Source organism: Mustela nigripes, chromosome 5, assembly GCF_022355385.1.
Source record: "Mustela nigripes isolate SB6536 chromosome 5, MUSNIG.SB6536, whole genome shotgun sequence".
NCBI lineage: Eukaryota > Metazoa > Chordata > Mammalia > Carnivora > Mustelidae > Mustela > Mustela nigripes.
The window spans coordinates 78,550,052-78,573,712 of record NC_081561.1 but is presented as its reverse complement, the minus strand read 5'-3'; the positions used below and the strand labels follow the sequence as shown (position 1 = coordinate 78,573,712).

Here is a 23,661-nt window from a genome sequence, read left to right as displayed (position 1 = left end):
ATGCAGCCAAGAATACTATATCCAGCTAGGCTATCATTGAAAATAGAAGGAGAGATTAAAAGCTTCCAGGACAAACAACAACTGAAAGAATTTGCAAATACCAAACCAGCTCTACAGGAAATCTTGAAAGGGGTCCTCTAAGCAAAGAGAGAGCCTACAAGTGGTAGATCAGAAAGGAACAGAGACCATATACAGTAACAGTCACCTTACAGGCAATACAATGGCACTAAATTCATATCTCTCAATAGTTACCCTGAATGTTAATGGGCTAAATGCCCCTGTCAAAAGACACAGGGTATCAGAATGGATAAAAAAACAAAACCCATCTATATGTTGCCTCCAAGAAACACATTTTAAGCCCGAAGACACCTCCAGATTTAAAGTGAGGGGGTGGAAAAGAATTTACCATGCTAATGGACATCAGAAGAAAGCAGGAGTGGCAATCCTTATATCAGATCAATTAGATTTTAAGCCAAAGACTATAATAAGAGATGAGGAAGGACACTATATCATACTCAAAGGGTCTGTCCAACAAGAAGATTTAACAATTTTAAATATCTATGCCCCCAATGTGGGAGCAGCCAACTATATAAACCAATTAATAACAAAATCAAAGAAACACATCAACAATAATACAATAATAGTAGGGGACTTTAACACTCCCCTCACTGAAATGGACAGATCATCCAAGCAAAAGATCAGCAAGGAAATAAAGGCCTTAAATGACATACTGGACCAGATGGACATCACAGATATATTCAGAACATTTCATCCCAAAGCAACAGAATACACATTCTTCTCTAGTGCACATGGAACATTCCCCAGAATAGATCACATCCTCGGTCCTAAATCAGGACTCAACCGGTATCAAAAGATTGGGATCATTCCCTGCATATTTTCAGACCATAATGCTCTGAAGCTAGAACTCAACCACAAGAGGAAGTTTGGAAAGAACCCAAATACATGGAGACTAAACAGCATCCTTCTAAAGAATAAATGGGTCAACCGGGAAATTAAAGAAGAATTGAAAAAAATCATGGAAACAAATGAGAATGAAAATACAACGGTTCAAAATCTGTGGGACACAACAAAGGCAGTCCTGAGAGGAAAATATATAGCGGTACAAGCCTTTCTCAAGAAACAAGAAAGGTCTCAGGTACACAACCTAACCCTACACCTAAAGGAGCTGGAGAAAGAACAAGAAAGAAACCCTAAGCCCAGCAGGAGAAGAGAAATCATAAAGATCAGAGCAGAAATCAATGAAATAGAAACCAAAAAAACAATAGAACAAATCAACGAAACTAGGAGCTGGTTCTTTGAAAGAATTAATAAAATTGATAAACCCCTGGCCCGACTTATCAAAAAGAAAAGAGAAAGGACCCAAATAAATAAAATCATGAATGAAAGAGGAGAGATCACAACTAACACCAAAGAAATACAAACTATTATAAGAACATACTATGAGCAACTCTACGCCAACAAATTTGACAATCTGGAAGAAATGGATGCATTCCTAGAAACATATAAACTACCACAACTGAACCAGGAAGAAGTAGAAAGCCTGAACAAACCCATAACCAGTAAGAAGATTGAAACAGTCATTAAAAATCTCCAAACAAACAAAAGCCCAGGGCCAGATGGCTTCCCGGGGGAATTCTACCAAACATTTAAAGAGGAACTAATTCCTATTCTCCTGAAACTGTTCCAAAAAATAGAAATGGAAGGAAAACTTCCAAACTCATTTTATGAGGCCAGCATCACCTTGATCCCAAAACCAGACAAGGATCCCATCAAAAAAGAGAGATATAGACCAATATCCTTGATGAACACAGATGCGAAAATTCTCACCAAAATACTAGCCAATAGGATTCAACAGTACATTAAAAGGATTATTCACCACGACCAAGTGGGATTTATTCCACGGCTGCAAGGCTGGTTCAACATCCGCAAATCAGTCAATGTGATACAACACATCAATAAAAGAAAGAGCAAGAACCATATGATACTCTCAATAGATGCTGAAAAAGCATTTGACAAAGTACAGCATCCCTTCCTGATCAAAACTCTTCAAAGTGTAGGGATAGAGGGAACATACCTCAATATCATCAAAGCCATCTATGAAAAACCCACTGCAAATATCGTTCTCAATGGAGAAAAACTGAAAGCTTTTCCGCTAAGTTCAGGAACACGGCAGGGATGTCCATTATCACCACTGCTATTCAACATAGTACTAGAAGTCCTAGCCTCAGCAATCAGACAACAAAAGGAAATTAAAGGCATCCAAATCGGCAAAGAAGTCAAATTATCACTCTTTGCAGATGATATGATACTATATGTGGAAAACCCAAAAGACTCCACTCCAAAACTGCTAGAACTTGTACAGGAATTCAGTAAAGTGTCAGGATATAAAATCAATGCACAGAAATCAGTTGCATTTCTCTACACCAACAACAAGACAGAAGAAAGAGAAATTAAGGAGTCAATCCCATTTACAATTGCACCCCAAACCATAAGATACCTAGGAATAAACCTAACCAAAGAGGCACAGAATCTATACTCAGAAAACTATAAAGTACTCATGAAATAAATTGAGGAAGACACAAAGAAATGGAAAAATGTTCCATGCTCATGGATTGGAAGAATAAATATTGTGAAAATGTCTATGCTACCTAAAGCAATCTACACATTTAATGCAATTCCTATCAAAGTACCATCCATCTTTTTCAAAGAACTGGAACAAATAATTCTAAAATTTATATGGAACCAGAAAAGACCTCGAATAGCCAAAGGGATATTGAAAAAGAAAGCCAAAGTTGGTGGCATCACAATTCTGGACTTCAAGCTCTATTACAAAGCTGTCATCATCAAGATAGCATGGTACTGGCACAAAAACAGTCACATAGATCAATGGAACAGAATAGAGAGCCCAGAAATAGACCCTCAACTCTATGGTCAACTTATCTTCGACAAAGCAGGAAAGAATGTCCAGTGGAAAAAAGACAGCCTCTTCAATAAATGGTATTGGGAAAATTGGACAGCCACATGCAGAAAAATGAAATTGGACCATTTCCTTACACCACACACAAAAATAGACTCAAAATGGATGAAGGACCTCAATGTGTGAAAGGAATCCATCAAAATCCTTGAGGAGAACACAGGCAGCAAACTCTTCGACCTCAACTGCAGCAACATCTTCCTAGGAACATCGCCAAAGGCAAGGGAAGCAAGGGCAAAAATGAACTATTGGGATTTCATCAAGATCAAAAGCTTTTGCACAGCAAAGGAAACAGTTAACAAAATCAAAAGACAACTGAAAGAATGGGAGAAGATATTTGCAAACGACATATCAGATAAGGGACTAGTGTCCAAAATCTATAAAGAACTTAGCAAACTCAACACCCAAAGAACAAATAATCCAATCAAGAAATGGGCAGAGGATATGAACAGACATTTCTGCAAAGAAGACATCCAGATGGCCAACAGACACATGAAAAAGTGCTCCATATCACTTGGCATCAGGGAAATACAAATCAAAACCACAGTGAGATATCACCTCACACCAGTCAGAATGGCTAAAATCAACAAGTCAGGAAATGACAGATGCTGGCGAGGATGCGGAGAAAGGGGAACCCTCCTACACTGTTGGTGGGAATGCAAGCTGGTGCAGCCACTCTGGAAAACAGCATGGAGGTTCCTCAAAATGTTGAAAATAGAACTGCCCTATGACCCAGCAATTGCACTACTGGGTATTTACCCTAAAGATACAAACGTAGTGATCCAAAGGGGCACGTGCACCCGAATGTTTATAGCAGCAATGTCCACAATAGCCAAAGTATGGAAAGAACCTAGATGTCCATCAACAGATGAATGCATCAAGAAGATGTGGTATATATACACAATGGAATACTATGCAGCCATCAAAAGAAATGAAATCTTGCCATTTGCGACAACATGGATGGAACTAGAGCGTATCATGCTTAGCGAAATAAGTCAAGCAGAGAAAGACAACTATCATATGATCTCCCTGATATGAGGAAGTGGTGATGCAACATGGGGGCTTAAGTGGGTAGGAGAAGAATCAGTGAAACAAGATGGGATTGGGAGGGAGACAAACCATAAGTGACTCTTAATCTTACAAAACAAACTGAGGGTTGCTAGGGGTGGGGGGTTAGGAGAAGGGCGGGTGGGGTTATGGACATTGGGGAGGGTATGTGCTTTGGTGAGTGCTGATTCACAGACCTGTACCCCTGGGGATAAAAATACATGTTTATAAAAAATAAAAAATTTAAAAAAAAACTTAAAAATGTTCCATGTAGCCTAGGAATACAAAAAATATGAAAAAGTTAGGTATTATGGTAAAAACACATGTTCTTACCATAATAACATGTTAATTGACTGTTATTGGTAAAGCAATGGTTGTTAATTGATTGTTATTGGTAAAGCTTTTGATCAACAGCAGATAATAATTAGTAATTATTAAGTTTCTGGAGAATCAGAAGTTATACCCAGATTTCTGACTGTGTGTGGGGTTGTCATCCCTAACCTCCACATTATTTGAGGTCAACTCTGTGTGTGTGTGTGTGTGTGTGTGTGTGTGTGTGTGTTCATATAATGCTATAAGCTTAAGATTTACCCTGATGACAGTAAGTGTAGTTTTGTAAAAAGTATGCTTTCATTATGCTTTTATCTATTTCTCGTAATTCCCACACAGTGGTAAAGGCTAGGTGTTTAGTAATTTTTATCAAATTAAACAAAACAAAACAAAACTGAGTAAAACCATAGGATAAAAGCTATTGCCTTGGTAAAATACATTAACTGGAAACATGCACTTACCTAAAATCACCACATGCTTATATTACCTGTGTCCCAGAAAAGGAAGAACAGACATTGAATTCTAGGGATCATACCTTCACATTCTGTTTTAGTCAGAAAAGTCCCAGCTCGCCAAGGTTTCTGATGGAATCCTGGACAGCACTGATCACAGCTGTCTCCACATGTATTATGCTCACACTCACAGCGGGATTTCTAGTCAAAAATTGGGGGAAAAAATTTTAGTATTTTTGGAACCATTAATGAAGGGCTTTCCCTAGAAGGTAGAAGGAAGAGAAGAGAGAACTTTTCTGAGCACAGGTGCCAAAATGTGAAACTCCTGTCCATCTGGAAAGGAAGAAGTACCAGCCTAAGGAGTGGATATATTCGGTTAACACCAGCCTGAGGAGGTCCAGACTAGTTCTGGAGTCACTGGACTCAGGTCTGGAAGATAGCACAGGCCCAACTGATGACTGTCTTGAAGACTGAACTCCCTTCTCTGATTCCTGAGATCTATAGCGTTTCTGGTTTGGATGTGTCCACTTTAAGGCAAAGAACTGTTAGCATTCAAGGGTGTGGGAAGAAGAGAATAGATTCTTAGGCACTAAAGGCCACAGGTCGAATAGCAATCTAATGTCCCAGGACTAAATCTCCTGCCTGTGTGTGCTCTGAGTAGAGTCCAATGCATCGTGAGTAGAGTCCAATGCATCGTGTGGAACAGGGACTGCAAGGTTGCCTTGTGGGCTCTCATAGCTTGAGGAACACATGAGAGAAAACACCCACAGCTTGCAGAAAGCTGCACCATAACCTGCCCCAAAGAATAGGCTCGGGCATTTGAGCCTCCCCTAGGAAGTAACATTATGACGCATTAGTCAGAAAGCCAGCTTTGAGAGAAATACCATTTGTATCCTGGTTTTAAAGGAAAAAAAAAATCCATACATAAGTAATTATGCTCACTGATCTTACTACTGAATATGTTTCTTCCCTATAATATACAATAGATGATTTTGTATTTTACCAGTTTATGACTGAGAAAAAGAGATATCCGTTCATCTTCTTTTTAGGTGGTGCTTATTTAATACGAGGGCATTAATGAAAAATTCAAGCCGAAAACAATCTAGCATTTTCCGACCCGGTGGTTTCATCACTCTCTTAAAGATGCTCTTCGGTTCCGCACCCTGTTGCCCAGGCCCTACTGCAGCCTCCGATACCGCGGCCATTCCTATTTACTTCCATGCGCAGTTTTCATTTGTTTGCATTAGTTTCTTTGATGAAAACTTTTTAAAAGAAATGGTCAGGTTGACTGATGGCAGGCATTCTCTAAAGCTAAATCATACAGCAGGCTGTCATCACTAGAAAGGTTTCAAAATAGACCAGTTTGGGAGGCTTTTTTGGGGGAAAAAAAAACCACCACAACAAAAAAATCCCAACTAATCCGTTTTCTGATACTGTGGTGGCTGACTTCAAAGTCTATCATCCTAACTGCTGGCTCTATTTCACTCTGGCATGGCTTTCTGTTACACCGTCTAAGTGAGGATCTGACACCCATTCACAGCATCCCTGTCAGCAAAGCGGCTCACGAAGCATTTGACAGTTGAGAGTTTCATCTTGCTAAGTATCCTATAAATATACATACATTTGTCACCGGATCAAGCGGACAAGCCCTGGCATGACCATAGCAGATGCACATCCCTCCGACCGAAATATCCTTGACCGAGTAGTAATACTGCAAAAAGCAATCCAGAGAGAAATCCTGTTAAGATGACTGCAAGGTGTAAGTAACAAAAGGGAACATTCGCTTAAAAACATTACTTTCTGCTTTCATCCTTAGTTTGAAGCAGAAGGAACAACAGGAACAATGGAGGGCTCACAAAAGTGTCAAATTAACTCCTTGCCCTGTGATCAGAGCCCAGAGAAAGACCGCCTCTGATTTACATGTGGTGGGGGGCATTTGAGAAATTTCCTTCCCACAGACATACAAAGTCTGTGCTGGAGTATTTATTATTGAGAGCGAGTTTTTATGGCGGGGTGGGGGTTGGTCAGGGCAATTACTCTTCATAAAAGTTGTTTTATGCACTTTTGTGAAAGAAAACTCCCTTTATTGCCATTATAGGAAGCTCAGTGTTTCATTAATCATATGCGGACTGTCTTACACGATGTATTTGAAGAAACTCAACATACTTAGAGGAAATCATGCTCAAAACAAAACATTTCTTAACTATATTAAGAGGAAATAAAATGTAATGAACTGCAGGACTGATTTAACATAACATAAGGAGTAAACTACATGGGAGGGACACTTGCTATTTTTTTCATTATTATGTTAAAATTAGTCCATGTGATTACTTTCCTATTTGAAATTAACATAAGGTTATGTTTTTAATTATTTTAATCTACCCACCTATCTTTAAAGATAATTTACAATGATAGTATTGGACTATATACAAATTTTAATTAATATGCATATAATATTTTGTAATCATGAGAGTACATTATCTTATAGAATCCAAATAACCATTTGAGTGGTAAATAGTTCTATTATTCCAATTATTCACATTACAAAACCCAGCAAGAATAAATAGGTGAATACAAATCTGAGTTCCCTAGCTACAAATTTCCTTTTTCCATTTACTTCTTTTTTTCCTATTTATTTTTGTTGTTTATATAGAGTATCTTTTATAATATTTTTTGTCACTTTTGTTTTTTGATATACTTAGACCTGGAACTTGAAATGAAACTTGCCAGAAGTCTAGGAATGTAAAAGTCTGCTTTTCACTAAATTCATCTCTTAATAATATAGATACGAATAGGGATATTTGGTCAGAAAGCTGATATAGTATTTTGCAGATGCTTTTAAAACTGGGAAATTTTCTTTAAATATAAATGCCTAATGCTTCACTTTTGAGTCATGAAGAGCTGAAATTCAATATCCTATTTTTATATATTTAAATTTATATGTAGTGTTTACTGAACTTGAGCACTTTCAAAAAGCTTATTTATATGTTGCATTTTATTGCACTATTTTAAAGGCTCATGTACAATGAAGTTATAAATAATAGATGTGCATCCCAACCCCCACTCTGCCTTCTGCAAAAGATGATAAAAGGAACATATTTATTTACATTGGTTTTTTTTCCTCCATTAGATATACTGTCAGAAAAGATTAAATTGCACTTCAAAATTACTCAGTCTTCCTCAGTGTATATTTTTAAATCATGTCAAAATGATAATTAAAGGTGATTTTTTAAACATGTAAAGAATCTAAACATTGCAGTAAAATAATATTTCTGCATAAGATTATTTACAATATGCTGAAATGTAGTGCAAGGTAAAGTTATTTCAGGTTCGGAAAATGCAGGGCACTAAAACATCCAATGTGTGTTGTACGGGGATATTCAAACTTTAAAAGTTATTTTTGGGATGATGGAGTGGTTAGGTGTGGGTAAGTTAAGTAATGAGAAGAAAATATACATAAGGGGTATTCATGAACTGTGAAAAGTGGTGCCCTTTGATATTCAGTCTGCTTGTTCAGCCATTTGTAACTGGTGGAATAGTCAGACCTTTTAGAACTAAGTGCATCATTCTAGAATTAAGTGCTTTGTCTCACAATCTCTATTTCTCTCTATAATTTGATTTCAGCTTTCACCTCTAGTCATAAAGTAGATATTCTCTTAGCATGGATTTGCTTTATGGATTTATAGCTGAATTATAACAATGTCTTAGTTGTACAGCAGCTTCTCAGGAATGGGACATAAACTAGGGATGTGGTGAGCGCTAGGTAGGAAAAAAGGCAACTATTACTTTAGTAACCTGGACTGATCACCTATGGCATAATCCACAAATTTTAGGTTAACCCTGGAAAACAGCATTTAGCTCCTGTTTTCAAAGATCTATTAAAAGGGATGCCATCACCTTTCTTCCCCCTGATCTCCTATTTATAAAAGACAATAAAATAGGGTACATGATCGGTTTCCCCCCACAGTAGCACTTTTTACAATTATGGGTTGCAATTCATTAATGAAACATAAAGTTAAATTATTTGATTGGGCAAAATGGTTCACAGAACAGCAACACTTACATCACCTAAAACTTGTTAGAATTCCTGTTTTTCAATTCTGCCCTAGACCTACCAAGTCAGAATGTTCATTTCCACAATATCACCAGCTAATTCTATTCACATTAAAGTGTAAGACATACTGAGATGTGTATGTGCATATGTGTGTACTGAGTTATGATAGAAAATATATTTCTTAGTAAAGACTGCAGTCTAAAATATTTCAAAGTCATAGAACCTTTCGTAGTTAAACCCCCAGTGCCAATTGTGATAGGAGTTCAGATCCCCTCAAGTGACAATAACAAACTTGGTCATCAAAAATAAGATGATGAACTAGGTACTGTCATGCTCATTTTACAAATGAGGAAATTAAAGTTTAGAAGTGTTAGATAAATGTTCCATATCGGAAAAGGGCAGAGGTTGACTTTGAACAAAGGGAGGTTATGTTCAATAGGTGTCTGGTAACAGCCACTCCTACGAATCACTGAAAGGGACTTTTAAATGTTACTTAACAATTACCAATATCACTTACAGGCTGCAATAGGATTCATCATAACTTACTCTTCGGGTGACAATCGGGTCAATTTCTCTTGGGTCTTTGTGGGCAAACATCATCAAATCAGCATTCAAGGTCCGGATCCTCTGAAATCGCAGGCGAATGTAGCGAGCAGAGGTAAATTCTAACAGTTCAGGAGAGGGGTCATCAGCACTTGGTCTCCCATTGATCAAAGAGATGTGAATCTACACAATACAGGAAACAATTTAACAATTAAGGTTACCAAAAATGAAATATCTGGCTTTTTCTGATTTTTCTTGGGAAAATAAAATTAAGCTTCATGCCTCCCAATTAGGCAGATGCTGGTTGATATTTACTCACTGGAATATAGTGAAGTAATTGAGGAAGTTTATGGATTTTCTAATAGATGTATAAGCACGTCATTTGTTTATATTTTAGGCATTCTCTATATACTGCAATTCCCTATATTCTTTTGTTCTAAGGCATTGCCTCTACTTGATTTTGCTAGGATTTCCAAAAAATCCTAGGTCAATCTTTCTTTTTCTGAAAAATGTTATGCCCTAAAATTATTTAAGAATCTGGTATATAGTGGGAAACCGGAAAACTTGGTTTTCGAATAAGTTACAAAATTTCAGATAATACAGGAAATTAAAGTACTTCTAAGGTTGAAAGTATCTAATTACACAGCCTTAAACATATATAGCAAAAATTGACACATAGAAGAAAACTAGACAAATCCACAATCACAGTGAGAGATTTCAAAAGGTTGTTTTTTTGTTATTTGGTTTTCAGAAGTTGATAGATTAAGAAGACAAAAAGAATTACCAAAGATTCAACATCTTCTATGAAAAAATATACTCTATGAAAGTGCATTGAAACCTGAATTGAAAGGTAAATTTTTCAGGAGGATAATTTAGGACAATTAACACCAGAAGAAATAAAAATCTAATCATGTAAGAAATGGAGAAATTAGCAAAGAACTACCCTCTGGAGATGCACAAAGCCCATATTCTCTCACAGTTATCTCATGAGTACAGAGAATTTCTGATGAGGGAAAGTTGATAGAACCCAAAGTACTTCTATTATAAAGAAGTTATTTTCCTAATACCTGAAGAGTTTCTATAAATCAAAAATAGCAAAAAAGACCAGCAACTAACACAAAAACACAGAAAATATAAAGGGAGTACTCATTAGTGGCTGTTAAGCTTTCAATAAGACAGTGAACCTCACTCATAATAATAGGCCTGCTCATTTAAGTTTTTTTAAAGATTTTATTTGAGAGAGAGCAAGCGAGCATGAGTTGGGAGGTGGGCAGAGGGAGAGGGAGAAGCAGACTCCTCCCTGAGCAGGAAGCCTGACTCAGGGCTCAATCCCAGGACTCTGGGATCGTGACCTGAGCCGAAGGCAGACACTTAACCAACCGAGCCACCAGGAGCTCCACAACTGCTCATTTAAAATACAGTAATAAACTTTTTTCATTTTTTAATGCTGTCAAAACCTCAAAATACTTGTAATATTCCCTTATGGCAAGACTTAGGAAATCCAGGCATTCTCAGACACTCCCAGGTATGAGTGGCACAAACCATTTTGAAGGTGAACTCAGCAAAGTTATCAACATTACAAATGCCTAGAATTTTGACCTAGAAATTCTACTTCTTGGAAATATCCTACATATATTATATAGAATCCGATGGGATTTTTTGGTAATAGCAAAAGACTAGAAATAATCTAATATCTGTCAATAATGAATGATTAAATAAGTTATACATCTATATAATGAATTATGTGCATGATAAAAAGGAATGAGGAAACTCTTGATATACTCAAAGGAAGAAGTATAGTATTTTTACTTTTTCTCTCCTTGTAAATGAAGTACTCCCTATGTGATAAATCAAAATGCTTAAAAAAACCTTGAAACTGGCAGGTTTTAGGCAGAAAACATATACATGGAGAAAGAGAGACAGATACACACACGCACACACACAGCCAGACACACACACTTACAGGAGGCTAACGAGACAGGAATACCAGAGAAGAATGTGTGCTAAGCTGAGGGCTCTCCCAGAACACGACAGTCTGTACCTGCACTGAACAACTGTGACTTGAGGTCACCCAATGGAATTCTCATCTACTTTTTCAAGACGATAAATCATGTGTGTTAATTATGTTTTTTGACAGGAGAGGCAATGATAATGTGTTTCCATTCCTAACATCCTGCATTTAGATAATCCCTGAGAGATTTTACAAACTGACTGCCAATAAACTACCAAATCACTAGAAAAATAAATATAGCAAACTCTGAGATGAGAAACTAATTCTGATGCCACAAAGAATAAATTCAAAGTGGTTCAGGATAAAAATATGAAATGTCCCAGCTAACTGAGTCTACCTTGGATATTTAGTAGAGAATAAATTCACTTAACACATTTGAGAATGACAGAAAGCAAAGTATTCTAAAACACTGAATCTCACTATACCAAATACCCTCACTCTAATGTAGGAAATTCTAGAAGACTTAAGTAGGTCTTGCATATTCCACAGTTCTGGTATCTAGCAGGTGAGCCAGAAATATGTTTAAAATTAAGTTGTCTCTATGACTTAAGAATGTATCAATTAAATGCAAAAATAGAACAAATAGATGGATGAAGCAATTAAAATGAGTTCCCTTTAGAGATTCTGGCATCCAGGAAATCGCCCATGCCCTTGGATTCATGCTTACTTTTATATCTTATCAAGCTCTCCCTTCATTGCTTCTGAAAGCGCTGTTTGAAAGAAAGGAAAACATCATCACATGTCAGGATTCGTGTTTCTGAAAATTATTAAGGTTTTATTTGGTGTGGATGCTGTGGGAGCCATATCTGTACTGTACATGGAATCAGTAAGTTCCTCATTTAAACATACAGGAACTTTAAAAATTATGCACGTGTTCTCATTTAGGTTAATAAACCTATTCACCCTATGATAGTGACATAAAGGATTCAGCAAAAGAACACTTCTCCTCACAGCTTTGGTATTTTCATCAATTTCTTCTGCCAAGAGATCTTGTGAGTAGAGTTAGTCCCAAGCTGTTTCTGGAATATAAAACCAGCTGTTTGGCCATGTTGTGTGCAGCTTTCTTCCGTCATTTTTCCCACTCTCCTTCAAAATAAATCCTAATATTAGATAGGTTATGTCCACTGGCACTTTCCAAGTCCACTGGACAGCTTCACATACTTCCTGATCTCCTGGGGGAGGGTAACAACTGGAGGGTGTCTCTCTTCAAAAAGATGAAAAGTGTCAGTCCTTAAGACCACCACTGCCTTGCTGAGAGGCCGTGGGAAGTCTTTGGTGGTGTGGTGTCTTCTGAAATGATTTCCATTACAGACATGTTAGAGAGTATATGTTCATGCTGTCAAAGGAATTCATTCCAGCTGAAAATATCAGCCTGATTAACAGCCGGCTTTTTAGATTTTAAAATTACACTCTTCTTTGAAATTAGTTTTCACAGATAAATAAAAAGAAAGTAAAAACTCATGAGAAATATCTTTTTTATAACCAAATGTCTAAATCAATATTATACTCTACCCATCCAAATAATTCTGTTTTTATTAGTTGTAAGGATACTATTTAAATCACATCTCCTTTGCAGATGGATCAGATCTCTGTGCCTCTATGGTGCTTTTATTTTCATGATTAGAATACAACTTAAAAATAGTTTTCACAGCAAATAAACAATTTTCTAGTATGGATAATTGTCCCTTATTATTATGTTTCTCTATTTATATTACTGCATCTGCTTTAGATTTAGATCTGCCCTTAAACAGATGTATGGATACACAATGGACTATTACTCAGCCATCAGAAAGGATGAATACCCAATTTTTGTATCAGCTTGGATGGGACTAGATGAGATTATGCTGAGCGAGGTAAGTCAAACAGAGAAAGTCAAATATCATATGGTTTCACTTATTTGTGGAGCATAAGGAATAGCATGGAGGACATTAGAAGAGGAGAAACATGAAGTGGGGGAATCAGAGTGGGAGAGGAACCATGAGAGACTACAGACTCCAAGAAATAAATGGAGAGTTTTAGAAGAGAAGGGGGTCGGGGGAATGGGTGAGCCTGGTGATGGGTATTAAGGAGGGCACAGATTGCTTGGAGCACATGTGTTATATGTAAAAATTGAATTATGGAACACTACATCAAAAACTAGTGGTATACAGTATGGTGACTAACATTACACAATAAAAAATAAATTAATTAATTAAATTTTAAAAAAGCAAAGTATCTTGCTGCAAATTCTTAATCATCCAATATAATTGTTCAAAAAACTAATAAAAGAAAAAACCTCCCGAATTTTAAAAAAGTATATATATATAAATGTATATATGTATATACATATATATATACGTATATATATACGTATATATGTGTGTGTGTGTGTGTGTGTGTGTGTGTGTGTGTGTATGTGTATAATGTTTTAGAGATGGAGAATAAGATTTTATTAACTTTGAAAAGGGAGCCTAATCACTTTTATTTTATCCGGTGAGGGAAAAAAAAAAGCATATATTTGGAGAAAGGGGGTGAGCTGTGTGAATCTTAGGAAAAGGAGATGGTGCAATAATTCGTCACTGTGTTTCCAGTGCAGAGTAAAGGCTCTGGTTCTGGCTCTGGGTGGTCAACAGAAACCCCCAAGTGATCAATTTTCAGTCTTCACCATACTTGATCTGTTTGTAGCATTTAAAACAATGGGTTACTCCCATGATTTCCAGGACACCACGCTGTCCTGTCTTCCGATCCCTCCGCTACCTTTCTCACTCTCCCTCACTTCTTACTACCTCTCTCCTTTCCTCTCCGACTTTCTAGACTTTCTAATATTGGAGTTTCACAGTATCGAGTTTTTGGCCTTTTTTTCTTGTCCTACCCACACTTAATCACTTAGTAAGTGAGATCCCATCACTTAGTAAGTAGATCCCATCAAAACTCACCAAAGTAAATATCATCTATAACTGTTTATGATTAATGAAAGTAAAACACACCCATGGCAAAAATACACACACACATACATACATACATACCATCTATACTGATGTTGCCCACACCTGTATCTCGTGGCCTAACCTCTCCTCTGAAGGTCAGGATGCAGAATCCAGTATACTGATGTGGCTGCCAAATAGGTATCTCAAACTGAGTTCGTGATCTTCATCCCCACAATCTTCCTAACCTCACTGAATGTAAGAAACAGGGCAGAGGATCATAGGGGAAAGGAGGAAAAACGGAACAGGAAGTCTTCAGAGAGAGAGACAAACCATACAAGATTCAACTATAGGAAAACCATCTGAGGGCTGCTGGAGGGAAGATGAGTGGGGGGATGGGGTCACTGCACGATGGGCATTAAGAAGACATGTGATGGGATGAGCACTGGGTGTTACATTCAACTGATGAATTACTAAATTCTTTATCTGAGACTAATGATGTACTGTAAGTTGGCTGATTGAATTTAAATTAAAAAGAAGAGATAAGGAATAGCACAGAGGATCATAGGGGAAGGGAAGGAAAACTGAATGGGAAGAAATCAGAGAGGGAGACAAACCATGAGGGTTGTGGAAAGGGAGGTGGTGGGGGTATAGGGAAACTGGGTGATGGGCATTAAGGAGGGCATGTGATGTGATGAGCCCTGGGTGTTATATGCAACTAATGTATCACTGAGCCCTACACCAAAAACTGATGATGTACTTACGGTATGTTGGCTAATTTAATCTAAATTAAAAGAAGAAAAGAAAAGAAAAGAAAAGAAAAAAAAATTCATCCCTTCCTCTACTCAGGACTCCAAGTTGCAGTCCTGTTTGACTGCTTTTGTTTTCTGTCTTTGGGCAACCAATTTGTCTAAATCCTCTTGGCTTTACCCTCAAAATATATCCAGCATCCAAACGCTTCTTACCACCTTCCCTAAAACCATATTGGAATAAACATTCATCACCTTCCCTCATCCCCACCGCCCCAGGCACCACGATAACTTCCCAGCAGTTTTCCCTACCACCACTCTTATTCCTGTACAGTGTATTTGCAGCCATTGCAGCTGAGGTTTGTTTTTTTATTTTTGTTTTTGCTTTTAGTCTTTAGTCTTTAGTAAATGTTTCCATTGACTTATTCCCTGTATTGTCTAAAAACAAAAATCACAAGTTTAATATTAATGATGTAAAATACTGTGCACCAGAGCCAGCTCGCACTATGCTGCAAAGTTGGTCTGTATTCTCTTCACTGCTGTTTGCCACATGATCTCTAGCAATTTCGGCAGAGTTTCCTCTTCAACAGATCACATCCTAGAAGCAAAAGCTGGCCAGCAAGTAACTGCAAATAGTGTGAACCACCGCAAAGGAGGTCCATTCCCAACTTGAGTCCCATGCCATAATCACATTCATCATTAGCAGACTGCACATAAGTCATCATTTCCTGAACGGGAGCAAAAGCTTTCAGTGACGCCTCTTCACCTGGTGCCCCAACAACTGTCTTGCAGATTCTTGAGGTCAGCATCCATTTCAGGGAGCTCTCAGAAAACGCCTTTGAAAATATAATTCTGCTCACACCTTTCCTTAAAACTTTTCGATGCCTTTCTATTTCATGACCAATAAAAGCCAAAATTTTTGCAATGAACTATGAGATCCTAAATTACCTCGATGCCATTTCCACCCTGAAACACTGCCAAAGAAAACATTAACTTCGAGAGCTCTTTCCTGCTGTTTCTCTATTTACATTGCCCTGGCCAGACTGCCATCTTGGCTAGTACATTCCAGACAGGATTTTCTCTCAAGGGGTTCGTTCACTTGCCTGGAATGTTCTCTTCCCCGATACTGCAACGCTTGGTTTCTCATCTCTTTCCAACCTTGCTTCAATGAGGTCTTCTTGGTGGGTCTTTCAGTGACTATCTAATTACAGTGCAAACCTCTGCCTGACTTGTACTATTCCTCCTACCTGCTTCAATGTTCTCCTTAGTAATTTTCTTCTAACTCACCATGATTATGCTTTGCCTATTTATCATAATGATTATTTCTCTCCATTCTTTGGATCATAAATCCCAAGAATTCAGAAATCTTGTTAATTGATATAATCCCCAGCATATAGGAGAGTATCTAGCAAAAAAATAAGTGCTAAGTAAAAATTTCTGAATTCATGAAACTTACATAAATCCTAAATATTTAGCAAATTCAACTAGCTTTCTACCTAAAAAGCAATTTCATAAAATGGTCAGATTTTTCTCACATCGGATGAATAAATCTTTGAGTACGCTATTTCCACAAAATGAAATTAAAGTCAGTAATCCTTTGTATCATGTTCTGCCCAAGCATTTTGAGCTAAGTTGATTTAGAGAAAATTAGGAAATTAACTGCTTTGATCCATGATTTCCTTATACCTAGGTCTACTACATTTTTTAATATTAGTTAAACATTAGTTAACTTTATTCTCTATTACACCAAAATTTCATTTTGACAGATTATTATTCTCAGCTGAGGAAAATACATAAGTGCTTTTTCTAAATCATAAGACAATGTATGTATGTATGTATGTATGTATGTATTTTAAATATTTTATTTATTTATTTGACAGGCAGAGATCACAGGTAGGCAGAGAGGCAGGCAGAGAGAGAGGAGGAAGCAGGTTCCCCGCTGAGCAGAGAGTCCAATGTGGGGCTCGATCCCAGGACCCTGAGATCATGACCTGAGCCGAAGGCAGAGGATTTAACCACTGAGCCACCCAGGCGCCCCAAGACAATGTATTTAAACTTAAGATCTACTTAACTCAATTTTGTTAGCCAGAGCAAGGTAGACCTTATCCACTGGTTTGTGCAAATTGTATCTGGCTATCTCAGTGTCCAACTTATAAAGCTGATGTACTATTATTTACAAAGAGTACATGAAAAACAATAAACTATCTTAAAATCATAAATTCCTTAAACTCCACAGACATGCAGTAATAATCAATAAGAATTCAAAGTTACACAGTACCTTGTTTCTAGTAGAAACTTTTTTTTTTACTAAACTGTATAATCATTTTTACAAATTGTTTGGTTTTATTATACAGTACTGAACAGATACTTAAAAATACCCTTCCTTATCTTTCTTTAAGTTTTTACTTAAACTCTAGTTAGTTGACATATGATAAAATTGATTTAGGTATAGAATTTATTGATTCATCACTTACATATAACCTTGCTTACCTTATCAAAAAGTTTCACTGCAATTTTTTAAAGCCTTTTCAAATCAATGCATTATTTTTAAAGTCTTAAAAATATGAAAATATATGAATATATGAAGATTAAAGCCTAGCTAATAAAAATACTTTAGATAGATAATTATGAGGCATAATATATCATTTATAATACAAATTAATAAAACATTCAAACATTTCAGACTAGAGACATTCCTATCAAGAATCTTTAGAGACTTAATGAGGAAATGGGGCATTATGGAATCAATGTTTTTCCAGTCCATTTTTTTCTAGTTCTATCAGACACAGTTTATTGAAGTCCACTTTCCAGTTTCCTTTACCCCATATTTTGTTATTTGCTCCAACTAAGAGCTGGCACTTTTATGATTATTTTTATTAATTCAAACATTGCTCATTTGTGCATCCAGAAAATGAAGTACTTTGAAGGCTTATAACATATGCTTACAAAGCTTTATCTTTGGTCTGCCTCTTCATATTTCAGTATTTCTCATTCATTCAGTTAGTCATTTATTTGAAAATACTTATTGGCTACTTACTAAATACCAAATCACTGAGTCATTTTCACTTCGCCTTTTGCGCCATGGTCTATCTCATCTCTGGGCTCCTTTTTCAAGATCCTTTTCTGTCTCCTCATTGCTCCCTGTTTACACAGATAGAACTTTACACACCTTTCAGGTCTCAGCTGAAGACTTTCCACCAACATCTCCATGTCCTGTCTAGGAGCCCCTCCTGTGGGTTCTCTGAGCTCCTGGGACTCTTCCCTATTATCACTGCCTTTTTTACTTGTTTGTGTCTGCTACTATACTGTAAGTAAAATGAGAATGGGAACTGTCTTATTTCCAATGTAGTTTCAGCCTTGAACATAGTGAGTAGTACATAGTAGATTCTCAATAATTACTTACTGAATGAATAAATCACTAACAAAGCCCAAATATTAGAGACTATGATAGAACTTGAAATGAGTTAACTCCTCAAAGAGTCACAAACTGAGTGTTATGTATGTCATTAAATATTGATTTTGTATGTGTTTTACCTATATTTTAAGATCCATTTATTGTATATACATCAAGAATTCTAGTGTGAATTTTGCTTACCATAACTGAATAAATCTCACTAGAGCTGCAATAGTCCAAGTATCTAAAAAAGATATATGAGTGTCTCTGTAGCCCTAATATTTGGATAAGTCAATGGACAATTATTTAAGATACTAGTAGAGCCATCACTGAAGAGAAAAATAATAGGATATACTTGTATAAAGGTGTGCATCCCTTCAGGTATCTCAATATCTTTACTTAAAAGAACTGCAAAGGCTTTTTCCATGCAAAGTACAATGCAGTGAGTTAGTTTGGAAGGTCCTTAATAAGTAGCCCATACCATTAGAAGTTTCACGTTTTACAAACCTAAGCAAAACAACAACTCTCCATGGTTAATGACCACTGAGGTACTTGAAAAGTAATATTCTAATATATAAAATGTCAAGGACTGTGTGTGACTTTAACTTCCTCAACTAACCTATTTCAGTACAGGGAAATGTCAGCTTAATGAACCATTTAACAAATATGACTATATCATTGACTATTCTACCCTTGACTTAATCTTAACCGGTCTTTCACTCTCCTGTAAGACAATATTTTGCTTTTGACACCTGCTTGCTTCTAAATGCCCCTAAAACGTAGACTGTTTTTGTTTCTTCCTTTTTTTTTTTCCTTCTCCTTCTTCTTGGAATTATATTTCTTGCATTTGTCATTTCGGGATAAAAGCTTTCATAATTCTATGACATCTAAACAGATTCTTCACTATTAAAACAATAGTCATGAATAAGTTATAGCATAATAATAAAATCAGTTCTCTCCAAAGAGTATTTATCCTCTTTTTATTTTTTTCTCTCCTTGTGAAACTAGTTAAAATTTTTTACTCCAAAGGTTTGCATAGCTTCTCTACTGGTTTCTCCCTCTCATCTCTCTCTCTCTCACGTTGTATCATTGTATCCTTTCCATCCACAGCACATCTTATGTTGCTGACTCCTACGGACATAGAAGGGTAAACTTTCTTAGAAAAATAAAAAATTGAAGCAGAGTCGCTGCTTTAGGAGTTTCAATTTTCTCAAAGTCTCAAAACTGGTGTGGTCCTTTTTTAAAAAAAGTTTCTGGTGGTCTTCTTGCTTTGTACAACTCAAAGCAATCCAACAAAACATTTATCTCTAGTCCACTTTCTCAAAATGAGCTTCAGTTACCTTCATCTGAAACATGCTCAGATGGGTGAACTATAATCCATCATAACTGAATGAAAGATCCTGATACCATTCCCAGTGGTCATGATGTATAAAAGGAATAATGACAACTAAGTCACCAAAATTTTCAAAGAGAGAAAACTATTACTAAATATAAATATAACTCCCCCCACCCTTTTTTGTTTGCTCTGAAAGAACCTTGACATGGGGGTGCTCATTGTACATCTATTTTAAAAATTTATAATTCTTTTCAAATAATAACTTTTAAAACTACTCCAAGTTAAAAATTTTTTATTACTTGTGTTTTTCTTTTTCTAGTTGAAATAGTTAATATTTGCAAGGATAAAAGAAGAACTGTCAAAATAGGTTTTCTCAATCTCTTTTGAAGGCTTCTCATTTAAATTTTATCAAAGGCACATGCCATTACTAAATCTTTGTGCTGTCAAACACAGACTATATAGGGACACACACATCATCTGAAATTCATAGCCAGGAAAGAATCTAAGAGGAGTCACTTCAGAGCAGGCCATGAGGGAAAGTCACCAGAAGGAAAGTTCTCTAACTTTCCTCTAACATTTGCTTTGCTCCAAATTTTGTTTGGGGTGTGGCTCAACCCGAGAGAGACTAAGAGAATAGTTTCATTAGTCATCTGTTCCAAGTTCATAGCTATTTCAGAAATGTCTTTGCAATATATAGTACCTTGCACACAAAAATAATAGTTATTACTCTGTCCTTACTGAATACGGACACTCTTGCCTGTGATCTGTGTATACCAACTCATAGAGTAGTAAGTCACTTAAAGCTTGCAACAGCTGTTTTTGAAGTTGATGTTAATATTATCTCTTTAAGAAGATAAAACAGATATGAACCTTCTAATGAGTAGGGCTAACTTCATAGAGCTAGGGTTTGTTCCAGTTCTAGTCTAACACTGTTGGTGGAACTCTGCAGCTCAAACATGGCACAGAGTAGGGGCTGTGTGAGCACTTGTTGAAGAAATAACAGCCAGTCATCGAGCCACTATTTGCAGACTCCTAGCAACAAGACGCTCACCCCTGCAGACAGAACTTTTCCATGCACCTCTCTCCATTCTCTTATTTTCTTTTTCTTCCATTCTGGTCCGATCTGTGACTGACACAAGGATCCTAATTCTATTTTCTCTTTTTTGTCCTCCTGGTCTTCTGGAATTATCTCTACTGTTTGATTTTCCCAGCTCTTGGCTTTTCTTTATAAATTTGGATCAAATTTATCCTAGTAGTTTTATCCACTCTGGACTTTCTGAGGTAGCCTGTGTACCATGCTCCAGGGCCCCACTCAGGACCCACCACCACCAGATCGGGCCCATCACCAGATTGGAGGCCCCACCTCCTGAATTCGCCTAAGGACAAAGGGTCACTAAGCTAAGGCTAGTCTTAGACCTCATTAAACCAGAACCAGAACATGTCTGAGAGCTGAAGTCTAAAGCATCAATTATCCAGAAAAGAACTAACAATCCCCAAGGTCTTACTAACATCATAATAAATGAAATTGGTTTGACAGGTTTAGTATTTAAGTATTTGAGTAAGTAAAAACCATTGACTGGTGTGCAAAATAATTAGTTTGTAGTTTATAGTAAAATCTACTAAGTTGGAAAAACTGAAACCTCAGATTATAGGAAGAAAGGGAAAATAACATGTTTACTAACAAAAACAAATATCTGTGAAACTAACATGCTTTTATTTATTGTGGAGAGCTCTCGGAGAAAGTCCCAGAAAAAAAAAAAAAAAAAAAAAAAGCATCTGAGAGTACGGTGACCCACATTGGTAGGACAGAACAATCAGTACACTTGAAAGACATATAATAGCACAAAGGAAAACTTAAGCAACATTTTCCTGTTTTGTACTCAGACCTCGTGTGGGAACACTTGTTTAAAATTAAAATAAAATCTTGGACCGGGAAGTCTAAATACTGCGCCAGATCCTGTGTCATTAGATTGGAACAAAACCTAGATGCGTGCTCGACAAAGAAATTCAGTCTCTCCCCTCCATTCTTATTCTCTGACTCAAGGGTTTCTCAGAGAGCAATTGTGTGTGTGTGTGTGTGTGTGTGTGTGTGTGTGTGTGTGTGTGTGTTGCAAGTACATAAATTAAAGGTGTATAAATACATTATTTCGATTTTTTTCTCCCATAAAAAAGCAGCATTCTGGGGTGATCATTGATGACCTCAACTAGATTATCGTTCTGAAAGGTGCTACCTCAAACAACAAGCTAGAAGTGGAGTCACACTAATACTTAAGAGAAGAGTCTGAACATAGATACAAGATTCTCAGGATTGAGCATGTCCCCTAGGCTACCTGTATTTCTAACATCCCTCACATATATGTCTGCAAACTGGACTCCCTGTGGTAGCTGCCCACGTGCCTTCACCCTTGGACACTTGCCTATCCCTTCCCTACTCTCACCAATTTAGGGGCGGGCTCATTCTCTAACTGCTCCCTTCTTTGCCACCTTCCTCTCTCATCTTCCTTTTGCTTTCACGTTAGTAATTTTTTGTTGTCTTCTTCCCCATCCATACCTTTACTTCTCTGTCGCTCTCACCCCCTCTCTCTCCCTCTCTCACTCCTTCTCTGTCTCTCTCTCAAACTCTTGTCCTGCTTCATTTCATTTTACCTTTAGAGTGAAATTGTACGTCCATGGTTGGTCAAGTTTCTAGGCTTTCAAGTGAAATCATGTGTTCTATAATCTAATTATGCCCTCTAGCTTAGTTGTGTAAGAGGAAACTACAGGTTTCCCCTCTGATTTTCCATTGCACAAAGAGTAAAATAATAAACAAAAAAATTAAGATTTTTTTTTTGCAGAACAAAATTTCTTCTTTCCATAACTGGGGGATTTTTATTTCAGTGGGTTTATAATTCTGAGTACCAATGAGTCTGTGTATAAGATGGTAAGGATGTCTGTACATGTATGTTTTCCTAATTTTGGCTAAGCTTGTGCCTGATGCTTGGTACACACAATTGTGTGTGTGTATATGTGTGTCTCTGTGTGTTTTCAGATAGGTAATTACAGTTTAAGACTTTAATGTTGGGGAGCGCCTGGGTGGCTCAGTGGGTTAAGCCGCTGCCTTTGGCTCAGGTCATGATCTCAGGGTCCTGGGATTGAGTCCCACATCGGGCTCTCTGCTCAGCAGGGAGCTTGCTTCCTCCTCTCTCTCTGCCTGCCTCTTTGCCTACTTGTGTTCTCTCTCTGTCAAATAAATAAATAAAATCTTTAAAAAAAAAAAAAAAAAGACTTTAATGTTGGGGACAGATGACCTGGATTCAAATTCTGGTTCTGTTACTGACTACTTTTATGAATTTAGGCACTGTCATCTGTGTGTCTCTGTTTCCTATGTAAAAGGCAAACACTAACTTCACATGCTGTTTGGTGAATTAAAAGAGATAATCCATAGAACCTGAAGAGAAAAATGCCTAGCACATAGGAAAAACCATTAAGGCCCGTTGTTGTTACTCTTGAGAAAGTAAGAAAAAATAATACAGATGGTTCTGTGTATCTCTGCTAAGCAGGATGTGTTGCATCCTTTACAGAAATTACCTATTACCCACCTGGACAGCCTCAGACAATGTAAGCAGTGGTGGCAAGGTTCCCTCCTACAATGGAAAGATGATTTTGGGAATGCTAAGGATACCCATCTGTGGGAGATTAGGCATCAAGAAGAGTAGGACATGTGCCTGAATTTTGCCTTCTTACTTATAACCAATTTCACACCAGGGACAAAGACAAAGAAAGATCAGACGGCTGCCAGGTCACATCCCCTCCAGCTCCGGGCTGGGCTGTGGCTCTGGGGATGGCCTGTATTTCCATCTGCTGACAC

At 37.1% G+C, this 23,661-nt stretch overlaps 1 protein-coding gene across 1 annotated transcript in view; it reads right to left on the bottom strand.

Moving 5' to 3' along the window:
* LAMA2 (laminin subunit alpha 2) overlaps positions 1-23,661 on the bottom strand; it is a 638,355-nt gene that overhangs the window by 387,255 nt on the left and 227,439 nt on the right. Inside the window, exons 5-7 of the mRNA XM_059400698.1 lie at positions 9,425-9,604; positions 6,446-6,535; positions 4,908-5,025 (exon numbers count right to left, since the gene is read on the bottom strand). Of these exons, the coding sequence (XP_059256681.1) occupies positions 4,908-5,025; positions 6,446-6,535; positions 9,425-9,604 (388 nt within the window). The remainder of the gene's footprint in view (positions 1-4,907; positions 5,026-6,445; positions 6,536-9,424; positions 9,605-23,661) is intronic.